The sequence below is a fragment of the Gossypium raimondii genome, chromosome 4 (assembly GCF_025698545.1).
Source record: "Gossypium raimondii isolate GPD5lz chromosome 4, ASM2569854v1, whole genome shotgun sequence".
Lineage (NCBI taxonomy): Eukaryota > Viridiplantae > Streptophyta > Magnoliopsida > Malvales > Malvaceae > Gossypium > Gossypium raimondii.
The window spans coordinates 47,452,929-47,466,059 of NC_068568.1; the positions used below are offsets into that span (position 1 = coordinate 47,452,929).

At 33.4% G+C, this 13,131-nt stretch overlaps 1 protein-coding gene across 1 annotated transcript; it reads left to right on the forward strand.

The window, feature by feature from the left end:
- The first annotated feature begins 2,638 nt into the window (after positions 1-2,638).
- Positions 2,639-12,930, forward strand: LOC105780900 (glycine-rich cell wall structural protein). The gene is made up of 5 exons (XM_052629282.1): positions 2,639-3,166; positions 3,203-3,384; positions 7,357-7,367; positions 7,747-8,312; positions 12,434-12,930. The coding sequence occupies exons 1-5, from the start codon at positions 2,794-2,796 to the stop codon at positions 12,928-12,930; spliced, it is 1,629 nt and encodes a 542-aa protein (XP_052485242.1). The 5' UTR covers positions 2,639-2,793.
- Positions 12,931-13,131: the final 201 nt, after the last annotated feature.

The following is a 13,131-nucleotide window of genomic DNA, read 5'->3' on the forward strand; positions in this document are numbered from 1 at the left end:
TTTATTATTTTTCACTCACATTATAAATGTCACAAACTCTAATATTAATTATAAATATATTCGTTTATAAAGCGCAAATATACCTAATAAAAATAATTAAGATATTTGTTATATTTATTTTCAATTTTTAGAATATTTATGACGTAAATGATAAGGATAACATCATATTTGGTGGTATCTGTAATTTGAAAATGTCTAATATGTAATTGAATTATTAATCAGTATATTATTATGGTACATGTTGTTAACAACGTTAGCAAATGCTAAACCAACTAATGAAAATTTGATACGTGGACTTTTTTCTTCAAATCATCAATTCTATACAGATAATATAGCATTATGTGAAAAAACTAAATAAAACAAAATAGTTTAAAAAATTACGTGTAGAATTTTCATTAAGCGGCTTATCATTCACTAACAATGTTAACTCCAAGTATCATAATAATAAATTGAATATTTTATAGAAAGTGTAGATACAAAAGGAGACATTATCCTGACTCTAATATTAATATTAGTAATAGTTTTAACATATTTTTAAAGAGTGGTTGGTTGGAGATTTTGAGATTAAAATAGATTGATACAGCTTCAATTTTTATATAAAAAATTGAATGCAACATCTTTAGATTATGATACAATATTTATGATGTGGCTGAAAGAAAATTATATAATAAATATATTTACTAAAAGGATATAAAATATAAAATGACTAAAACACTCTAATAATAATATAATTTACTTTCTACATTCTTTTTGAAAAGTAACTTACATAAAAAGATATTTTCTTAATACTCGTAACGTTAACTCAATCAAAAGCTTAATATAAATATAGATAAACAAAAATAATGCAATACTGTATAGAAATAAATTAAATAATTTTGTCGATGTTGGGTATCAACAAGGGAGGAGACACAGAGGAGGATGTGGAGGTGCTAAGGATTGTTGGTTCACCCTATAAGGCGGAGAGTTGGAGATGATAAGTGAACAAGGAGGCTGAGGGTGCAAAGAAACAGTATAGGGTCTAAGATGTTGGAGGGTTAATCTTTTCTTCACCATGTTGTGGGGTATTTATGGGAGAGGTTTTGTGTTTGCTGGTGAAAATGTGGTGACCTTGCTATTAGACCATCATTGCGGAATGCATGGGAAGGATGTCTGTGATGAGACACATTCTATCGTTCCTTCTAAGTTGTGGTGTTGAGTTGGTGGCCTAAGTAATCACGTTCTCAACAGAAGAGCAACTGCCCTGTAAGTAAGAACTTTCAATCAAGGATGGGTAGCTAGCTGTTGTATGAGAACTTTCTGATTGAAGCTGATTGCCAACTTGCAAGGATGGTTGATCCTTTCTAGGAAAAATGGGAGTTTGACTAGAACTAGGCCTTCCGGGCTATCAGTACTTTGGCGATTCGAGCCTTCAGTCCTCTGATGACTAGTCGTTTGGTAGTGAACAAAGGGATATTTGCAGGTATTTCTCGGATGATCTATCGTACTGCCACATGTCCGAGGCTATAACAAATTTCATTTAAATATTATTTATATTATTGTATCCATCTTTCTTAAATTCAAGTTTTTTTACCAAAAGTATTCTTCCTGCAGCAATCATAGCTTCAATAGCTCATTCTATCACTCATCCTGCTATGTTAAATACGTGAGAATTATCATCGAAAGATCAATGTAACATAAATTTAGAGGTTGAGACTTGAAATAAAGAATAAGCATGTTAAAACAGTAGAATAATTTGTTTAAACTTTTGTGATTGTAAGCGATTATGAACGAAGTGGATCGGATTTGTAACATTTGAATTTAAATATGTGTAATTGTTATTTTTAATTTTTGCGATTGTAACAATTTATATTGCTATTTGGATTTGAGGTCTGAATTACAAAATGTTATTCTTTGGATATAAAAATTTGATAAATAGTGTCGATTGAGTCTTAATTTGATTGGTATTGATATTGTTGTCAGTGTGGGAGGAAGTGGATTTGAGTAGCTAAAACGCATTGTCCTCCTATTTAAAGGTTGGGGAGAGACTATGTATAGTGCTAAGCATTGTATGAAAGAGAGTAGATATATATGATAACAACCTATAATGAGATTATTGTTCAAAAAAAATTGCTATATCAAAAACAACAAAATATAAATAGAATATTCGAAAATATATAAATTTATGTTATCCATTGATTTTGCTCCGAGCGATGAGATTGTCGTTAAATTAAAATTATATATAATTAAAAGAAAATGAAATTGCATGTGGATCCAATTAATATAACTCATATATTCTTCTGCAGAAATGAGTAATAGCAAAATCATAACTTTCAAAGATGAGGTATAATTATATATGATTTGATGATCATGGAAGTACATGCACTTCATATGAAAGTCAAAAGATAATTTTGGCATAAAAATAGAACATTTTAGCCACATAGTGGGTTGCTATGAATAAAAAACCTAAAGTCAAAAGAATAAAGAACTTTATACTAAACTGCATGCAGAAGAAGGCATAAGTCCACCGCCATCGCCATCACCACCCACACCACTAACAGTTCCTAGCTAGAGCAAATCAATTTCCTTTCACATATAATCATCATAGCAACGTTCTTTTCGTGGCAGAAGCTACTAGAATTTCAGCTAACTTTGGATTGGAGGGATTTATATTATTAATTTCAAGTTTTTTTTTTATTTGATTCGTGACGCCTATAAATAGAAAGCTTTGCCTTAACTTTTTTCTCAATCAACTAAGCTTGTTTTCAGTAGACTTTAAGATTTGCATTGAGCTTTTTGCGTAAGTGAGGTTTGAGTATGGGAAGTTGCAGGGTTATTGGTGCTTTATTCTTGGTTTTGCTCCTTGTGGATTTAGCTTTTGCTGCTAGGTCATTTAAGGCTGTAGGAAAGGGAGGTGGTGCTGGAGGAGGAGGAGGAGGAGGAAGTGGTGGAGGTGGTGCCAATGGTTTAGGCTCAGGTTCTGGATATGGTTCAGGGTATGGTTCCGGAAGTGGCTCAGGATATGGTTCGGGAGCTTATGGTAGTGGAGGAGGTGGAGGGGGTGGTGGGGGCGGAGGTGGAGGTGGTGGCAGCTCTGGATCTGGTAGTGGGTCTGGGTATGGGTCAGGATCTGGATCAGGGTATGGGTCTGGTGGTGGGATAGGAGGTGGTGGTGGTGGTGGTGGCGGTGGTGGCGGTAGAGGAGGTGGAGGTGGTGGCAATGGAGGAGGCTCAGGATATGGGTCCGGATCCGGATACGGAAGTGGTGGCGGTAGAGGTGGAGGAGGAGGAGGAGGTGGTGGCGGTGGAGGTGGAGGTGGTGGAGGCAATGGTTCAGGTTATGGAAGTGGTTCAGGATATGGAAGTGGGTCAGGTTATGGTAGTAGTGGAGATGATGATTACTCACCATAAATTCAAACTTCTTAATTAGTTAGCAATGCATTAAAACATTTAGGATTTTGCAATTTTCGGAATAAAAGTTCTATGTCTACCTATCACTACCGCATGCATTTCTAAAGGGCTTGTACTCTTTTGTATGGATTTCTAAATGTCGGTAATTACTTCAAATAAGATAAAACCTTTATCTTTTAAAGTTTTGCATTAAAATCCTAATAACAATGTCAAATTCAGCTTTGCATTGTTTTTAAACAAGGTTATATTACTTAAAGTACTAGCATCATCGCCAAATATGAACAAGACAATAAAAAACAAAGCCCACAACAGCAGGTCAAAGACAAAGAAGGACCAAGCTTTATAAAAGGAGACACCAGCCATGTTGAGAGCATCGGCCACATGACATTGACAAACCATTCTTAAATTCGATCCCAACACAACTCACCTGCTCAAGAAAAAGCACCAAAACCCAAACAAGCCCATGATAAGCGTCAAATGAATACCTCATTGACACAGCTCTTAAGTCTTAGCACCAAAGGCCACATCACCACCATTTCCACCAACAAATCACAACTTTACAAGCTTCAACTCACAAATATAGTTTCCGAACATGATTTTCGTGCTTAATTATATTTATACAACTTTTTAAATGTTTATATATTTATGTCATGTTAGTGATTATTCATTTATTTTTCATGTATAGTATATTTCTATCATGCATGTTTATGGTTACTAAAATGTATCATATCCAACATTAGTAAGTGTATATTACTATACTTTACAATATAATATTTGATTAACAAAAGAATTGGAAATTTTTATTTCTCTTGATTTTATCACTTATAAACTTATATACAAATAACACTGTTCAAAAATTGTAAAAGTTCAAGTAGTTGTTATGGATTTTCTTAATCTCTTGAAAATTTTAGAAAATTTTAATATCTAAAATTTTTCAACCCTTACATAAAAGGATAGACACGTATATTGACAACAATACTAATACCAACCAAGTTAAACTTCAATTAACTATTGAATTCTAAACCTTACGTGTTCATATTTATTTATTTTTACCAATTTCGCTTCTACTCATAACTCCTCCCTAACCCTTAAATCGAATAAAAAATGTGTTTTAGCACGCTTGAACCCACATATTTTTAATTGCTACAATAACAACAATACCAATTAAACTAATGCCCAATCGAAGTTTATATTTTAAATTATTGTAACAAATTCTGCAAAATATAAGATAAATTAAGATATGAAAAAAAGTAACATGTACATGAGACAAATGTACAAATTTGTTAAGATTTATTTAAAACAGTTATTAACATGTAAAAAATTATATAAAAATAATATAAATATGATACAAGCATGTACTTTTTTTTTCTTTGTATTATGTCACTGTTATACCCCTTTTCTATCAAGGATACATGGTAGAACGAGGAGCTCAAGCATGCCTCCACGGATTCTTCGAGAGGACCATTCAAGGATCATCAACGCATAATAATTTTGTACAAATTCATTAAGAAGAATGTCAGAGTAAGAACAAACAATATCATGTATGGTGACAAATTGATATATAACGAATTTGCCACCAAACTGTCCGTACAAGCAATCTCCCCTATATCTACCTCAACATAGGAGTGATATCGGTTCAGTTCAATCAGGTTGAATGAGCTTTACTTTATGACTTTTAAATTTTATTTGACAAATTTTAAATTGTTTAATAAATATTCTAAAAAACAATCATTTTTTTAAGAATTTTTAAATTTAAAATATTTATTTTTATACCATAAAAATTTAAAATTATTAAAAATTAAATAAAAGTATAGTTTGATTTCCGGTAACTGTAGTTTTTAAACTTGTATTCCATAAATGATTCAAACACCTCAATCCAAATCGATTTTCGATTTTTAAAATTTTCAAACATTCTTACTTAGTCCTACCCCAACACACGAGGAATCAAGTATCCTCTCTTCTTCCTTGAGCAACCCTTAGCCACTTAAAAAGCCTCCTTCCTCTTCTTCTCCTTTCTCCCTTTCTTAGATTTCAACTCCAACTTTTTGCTTACCTCTTTATTGACTCGTAGTATCAACACATTGAATTTGAATATGTAATTTAGGGCTGTTTAATTATTGATCCATTTGATAGATTATGAGGCTTTTGAATTTAAAACATGTTGAATTTTTTATCTCAATTTTGCTTAAATACGAGACCAATGCCATAATGAAGCCAACAAGGCTAAGGCGCCATCTCGCAAAATAATTGCTCCTCTATTTTTGTTGGAAAACGATAATTTTGATCTAATTTAATCCCGTCCTATGCATGGGTTATACTTATTCATTATAAATTCCTAAAAAACTTATTTTTTTTTATCAAATCAACTCTAAAACCCGAATTAAACACTAATAGGAATGCACAACTTTTGTCAAGTAAATGTATCAACATTGGACCAAAAATAAAACAGGTAGCACGTTAAAAAAATTGTCAAACCAATTACTTTGGAATTGGTGTTTTTAGGGCAAATGGTCACTCAACTATGAGAGGGATTCTACTTTGCTCACCTAACTACATAATTTTTCGATTGAGTCACTAAAGTTTTCGAAATTAGATTTTTTAGTCACCCAACCGTTAAGTTAATAACAGAAGTTTAATGTGCGTTTTTCTTTGAAGCTTTTAAAATGTTGCTAAGATAAAAGCTACACACTGTGAAGGAATGGCAAGGGAGTGGGCACTCTTTCACCACGGAAAGTAAAACAGTAAACAAACAAAAGATGCAAAAATTGTTTACGCAATTCGCTTTTCCTGCATTTGCAGAGCCTAGCTCATTGTGAAATATCCACTATCTTCAATGCTTACAACAAGTGATCCTAATCTACAACACACCCATGACTAGTTCTTCACCCTTGTACCTTGAAGAATGATGCTCTCACCACTAAATTCACGCCTATAAATTTAACAAGCAAAACCATTTTACTATTAGTATGCACTCATAAAATAAGGTTCCTCACAAAGACAAATTAAATGCTTAATTCTCTCGGTATAGTAACCTATACAAGCCTCTCAATTATATAGAATATCTATATACATCCCGATAAAACATCAATAGAATAAGTTGAATACAATATAATAATAAAATACAAAGTAAACACGAATATAATAATCCAATCTCTAAAATATGTTTCCCCAACTGATATGATCTTCATTGATGAAATACATATCATCCATATACTTAACACCATCCATAAATACCGTTCAATGAGTTGTCAACATTTCAAATATGGAAACGTTCTCAAACAATTCCAGTGACTAGAGAGTAGGCATTTCCTTAGCACTCAAATACATTTTTCCATATTTTTCAATAATCTCCCTCTTTGAAAAGCAAAACATACATAATGCAGGAAATTTAGTTGTAACACAATGTTTTATTTGATGCATATAATGTCTTAAATCATTATCATATATGCTTTCCTAAAATAAACATATTAAAATGCAAACAATAATATAAAAATCTAGGATTTTACATTCAAATGTATAGGATTTTTACTTTAAATTAATGTTTTTAGGACATATATTATAAAATCTTATAGAAGTAAGAAACTATAAACAAATAAGTTATTTAATACTGCGATTTTGTTTTAATAATAAAATTTAACAATACTAATTTTAAATTAGAAATAATATTATTGATATATTATTAAAAATATTTCTATTGGGTATTGTTTTTGAATGATAAGAGCATATGGGTGAGAGAAAACTATTGGACATGAAAGATAAAAGAGAATGGATTTTGAAAGTCAAAATCATGGCAATTCTAGAATGAAAAATTCCTTATTAGTTGATGGAAATTGGATCGTATTTGCCACTAAAACTTGGTTCTCAGAGACAAAACCAAATGATAATCCTAGAATGAAAAAAATAAAAAAATAAAAACCCCCAAGGACATATACATAAAGTTTTTGACACTTTGGTGGTCACTTGTTGCAGGAACAGGGATGGTATCTTTTACGTTTCATTTTGATTATATATTATTTATTTAAGAGCTAAGTTCTCCCCACGGTTTGATATGAATTGTTCTTAATAAAGAAACCTTGAAGTCAAAAAGGACATACAAAGCATGCACACGAAGGCGACATAAGGTCAACACCGACATCACTAACAGTCCCAGTACCAACCGCACTTTCTCTTCTAAACATTGCTTTCTTGATAGAATTTTGAGATGACTTGGAGAGATTTAAACTATTCATTTTCAAGTTTTTCTTATTTGATTGGTAACAACTATAAATAGAGTGCATCGCCTGAACTTTTTTTCTCAACCAACAAAGCTTGTTTTACGTAGATTTTAAAGCTTGCTTTTGAGTGCTTGTCTAAGTGCAGTTTGAATATGGGAAGTTCAAGGGTTATTGGTGCTGCATTCCTGGCTTTACTCCTTGTAGATCTAGCTTTTGCTGCTAGGCTAGGAAAGGGAGGTGGTGGGGGTGGGGGTGGGGGTGGAGGAGGCGGCGGCTCTGGATCAGGCAGTGGCTCTGGGTATGGGTCAGGATCTGGATCAGGGCATGGGTCTGGTGGTGGGATAGGAAGTGGTGGAGGAGGTGGTGGTGGCAGCGGAGGTGGTGGTGGTGGAGGTGGTGGCAACGGAGGTGGGTCGGGATATGGGTCTGGATCTGGATATGGAAGTGGGTCTGGATATGGAAGTGGAGGTGGTAGAGGTAGAGGTGGAGGAGGAGGTGGTGGCAGTGGAGGTGGTGGTGGCGGAGGTGGTGGTCATGGAGGAGGGTCAGGATATGGATCAGGGTCCGGATACGGAAGTGGGAGTGGGAGTGGAAGTGGAAGCGGTAGAGGTGGAGGAGGAGGTGGTGGCAGTGGAGGTGGAGGAGGCGGAGGTGGAGGTGAAGGCAATGGTTCGGGCTATGGAAGTGGGTCTGGGTATGGTTCAGGGTATGGTAACGGTGGAGGATGATTTCTCACCATAAATTCAAACCAACGATGACTTCGGCTTACTTCTTGACCATATACTAAAATGACCATGGTTATGTAATTTTCAAAAATAAAAGTGTAATGTTTGCTAGCACTCTATGGATTTCCCTATTATATAATGAATCACACATGTTTTCTAAAGACTTTTAAGTCATTTATAAGAGATTACTATTAAGATTATTACAATATATTTCCTCCCTTTTTTAATTGTTTATTTTCATCAATAAATCACATATACAAGAGACAATAAATTGATTATACAGTTCGGTTTCCTTACATCTATGGAGCCTATCTAAGTGAGATGAATCCACTATCTTTGAAACAAATATAGCCAGTGAACCTAGATTTAACTCATTCTAGTGTAAAATCATCACTTTTGTTCCTCAAAGATTAGAGCTCTCACTACTAAATTCTCTCTTTAAGAACTTAGCTTGTAAAACGAAACACAAAGAGGTTTTATAGTCAAAGTGCACTCTTACAAATAATGTCCTTTACTGAATAAATAAGTGCTCTCCATACATAGTCCTAACGCACATAAGCCTCTAACATATAAGAGTTAATGGCTTGCTAAGATAAAGATAAATTACAATGACTATCCCACTAAAATAACCTTATAAAAAGGATTTACAAATGCCCTAATAAAGTCCAAAATAAATCAAAGATCTTCACGATAAGTCTTCTAATCAGCCCCGATTCAATCTCTATATTTCACGGGATTCAGCTGCTTGATCCAATCTAATCTGAGCTTCAAATATGGTTCAGCACACGCCCACAAGATTATTTAAGTCATTGCCAAGTGATTTGGTTAAAAAGATTTTCAACTCCAAATAAGGCAAGTATATTTCCTGTCGATGTGCTAGCGGAAGTGGTCACTTCCATTGACACATTGACATCCACTTGAAATATATTAATATATTAAGTAAATGAATTTAGAGTTAAAATCGAATTATTATGAAAAACTATACATAATGTGGGATGACTTAAGATATAACATAGAGTTAATATGAGAATATAACTCAAACAAGGATGATATGAAAAATAACATGTATAATACATAAATTATAGGTTAAAATATGTTATAAGTTCTTGTACTCTTCGTGCATATTTAATTTAGTCCCCTATTTTTGTTTAAGTAATTTAGTCCTACCTTTTTAGATTTTTCAAAATTTAAGTCTAATTGTTAATACCATTAAAATTGTTTCGTTAACTTGAGGTTCATTACGTTGAATTTCTTTTAGTTACATGACTACCGAGTGTGATTTTATTTTTAAAATTTACAATGTTACACCATCAATTTAAAAGTAGAATTTTAAAATTTGAATTTGAATTTTGAAATTTTAAAAATAAAAGACTAGATTCTAATTATATAACGAGTTTAGAGACTTGAAACATATATTAACCTAAATTATAAACACTAATGATTAATATGTAAATTATTGAAATTAATTTTAATACTTATTAAATTAATTTAATAAATTGTGTAAATTATATCATAAACTAAAAGTATGACAACAAATAATCTGCAAATTGAATCATGATAAAAAAAATGATATGATTAGTACATAACACAAAATAACAATTAAAAAATATTATTGCTCGAATGAAATTGTAGGAAATTTCAACAACATTATTATAACCTATGATGTTAATTTCGAATGAAATTATAGTGTTAGGAGTATCAACATTCCGATCATTTCATAATTTTACATTCCTAAATAGTGTTAAAATATCGAAATATAAGTGTAATCTCATTATAACCCCTTTCTTAAATTATCTAAATTTCAAACGAAATATGAAATTTAAGACAAAATTAATATAATTTTATTTTATAAAAAATTAACTTCCAATACTTTATAAGTTGACACCTCACCCTCTGAGATAGTTTTTGAAATTGATGTTTTTAGGGTAAACTACATAACTGGTCACTCAACAATGTGAGCGATTCTACTTTGCTCACCTAACTACAAAAATTTTCAATTGAGTCACTAAAGTTTTCGAAATTAGATTTTTTAGTCACCCAACCATTAAGTTAATAACAGAAGTTTGATGTGCGTTTTTTTTTGAAGCTTTTAAAATGTAGCTAAGATAAAAGCTACACATTGTGAAGGAGTGGCAAGGGAGTGGGCACTCTTTCACCATGGAAAGTAAAACAGTAAACAAACAAAGGACACAAAAGTTGTTTACGCAATTCGCTTTTCCTGCATTTGCAGAGCCTAACTCATTGACAAATATCCACTATCTTCAACACTTACAACAAGTGATCCTAATCTACCACACACCCATGACTAGTTCCTCACCCTTGTACCATGAAGAATGATACTCTCACCACTAAATTCACCCCTGTAAATTTAACAAGCAAAACCAAAACACAAAGGGTTTTGCTATCAATATGCACTTATAAAATAAGGTTCCTCACAAAGACAAATTACATGCTTAATTCTCTCGGTATAGTAACCTATACAAGTCTCTCAATTATATAGAAATCTATATACATCCCTATAAAACATCAATAGAATAAGTTGAATACAATATAATAATAAAGTAGAAAGTAAACATGGACTCTTGGAATCTAACTAATCAATGTTTCAATTCAATCCAATATCCACGACCCAAAAGATTAGGTAGGGATGATCTGATTCGATCCAATCTCCAAAACATGTTTCCCCAACTGATATGATCTTCATTGATGAATTAGATATCATCCATATACTTAACACAATCCATAAATACCGTTCAATAAATTGTCAACATCTCAAATATAAAAACTATCTCAAACAGTTCCAGTATGGCCAGAGAGTAGGCACTTCCTTGACATTCAAATACATTTTTCCATATTTTTCAATCGTCTCTCTTTCGATATGCAGGAAATTTGGTTGTAATACAATGTTTTATTTGATATATATAATGTCTTAAATCATTATCATATATATATATATATATATGATATATACTTTCCTAAAATAAACATATATAGATTTAACGAAAATCTAGGATTTTTATATTCAAATATATAGTATTTTTACTTTAAATTAATGTTTTCTTTGGGACATATATTGTAATCTCATAGAAGTAAGAAACTATATATAAATAAATAAGTTATTTAATATTCCAATTTTATTTTAATAATATAATTTAAAAATACTAATTTTAAATTATAAATAATATTATTGATATATTATTAAAATTATTTATATTAATATTTTAATAATAAATAAAAGTAAAGCAACCACTAAAGTAGAGTATGGGTGTTGTTTTGAATGATAAGAGCATATGGGTGAGAGAAAACTATTGGACATGAAAGACAAACAGAGTATGAGCTTTGAAAGTCAAAATCATGGGAATTGTAGAATGAAAAGTCCCTTACTAGTTGATGGAACTTGGATCGTATTTGCCACTAAAACTTGGTTCTCAAAGTCAAAACCAAATGCTAATCCTAGATTGAAAAACAACCCAAGGACATATATATAGTTTTTGACACTTTGGTGGTCACTTGATGAGGGAACAGGGATGGTATCTTTTAAGTTTCATTTTAATGATATATTATTTATTTAAGAGCTAACTTTCCCCACAGTTTGATGAATTCTTCATAATAAAAAACCTTCGAAGTCAAAAGGACATGCAAAGCATGCACACGAAGACGACATAAGGTCAACACCGACATCACTAACAGTCCCAATACCAACTGCACTTTCTCTTCTAAACATTGCTTTCGTGACAGAATTTTGAGATGACTTGGAGAGATTTAAAATATTCATTTTCAAGTTTTTCTTTTTTATTGTTAACAACTATAAATAGAGTGCATGGCCTGAACCTTTTTTCTCAACCAACAAAGCTTGTTTTACGTAGATTTTAAAGCTTGCTTTTGAGTGCTTGTCTATGTGCAGTTTGAATATGGGAAGTTCAAGGGTTATTGGTGCTGCATTCCTGGCTTTGCTCCTTGTAGATTTAGCTTTTGCTGCTAGGCTAGGAAAGGGAAGTGGTGGGGGTGGGGGCGGAGGAGGCGGAGGTGGTGGCGGCTCTGGATCAGGCAGTGGCTCTGGGTATGGGTCAGGATCTGGATCAGGGCATGGGTCTGGTGGTGGGATAGGAAGTGGTGGAGGAGGTGGTGGTGGCAGTGGAGGTGGCGGTGGTGGAGGTGGTGACAACGGAGGTGGGTCGGGATATGGGTCTGGATCTGGATATGGAAGTGGGTCTGGATCTGGAAGTGGAGGTGGTAGTGGTAGAGGTGGAGGAGGAGGTGGTGGCAGTGGAGGTGGCGGTGGCGGAGGTGGTGGTCATGGAGGAGGGTCAGGATATGGATCCGGGTCCGGATACGGAAGTGGGAATGGAAGTGGAGGTGGTAGAGGTGGAGGAGGAGGTGGTGGCAGTGGAGGTGGCGGTGGCGGAGGTGGTGGTCATGGAGGAGGGTCAGGATATGGATCCGGGTCCGGATACGGAAGTGGGAGTGGAAGTGGAGGTGGTAGAGGTGGAGGAAGAGGTGGTGGTAGTGGAGGTGGAGGAGGCGGAGGTGGAGGTGAAGGCAATGGTTCGGGCTATGGAAGTGGATCTGGGTATGGTTCAGGGTATGGTAAAGGTGGAGGATGATTTCTCACCATAAATTCAAACCAACGATGACTTCGGCTTACTTCTTGACCATATACTAAAATGACCATGGTTATGTAATTTTCAAAAATAAAAGTGTAATGTTTGCTAGCACTCTATGGATTTCCCTATTATATAATGAATCACACATGTTTTCTAAAGACTTTTAAGTCATTTATAAGAGATTACTATTAAGATTATTAC

Bases quoted from the DNA above. Each gene is read 5' to 3' on its own strand.
- LOC105780900 (XM_052629282.1), top strand. From the start codon at position 2,794: ATGGGAAGTTGCAGGGTTATTGGTGCTTTATTCTTGGTTTTGCTCCTT. The intron at 3,167-3,202 runs GTGGCGGTAGAG...GTGGCAATGGAG, and splicing joins TGGTGGTGGTGGTGGCGGTG to GAGGCTCAGGATATGGGTCC. The intron at 8,313-12,433 runs GTAACGGTGGAG...GTGGTGGGATAG, and splicing joins TGGGTATGGTTCAGGGTATG to GAAGTGGTGGAGGAGGTGGT.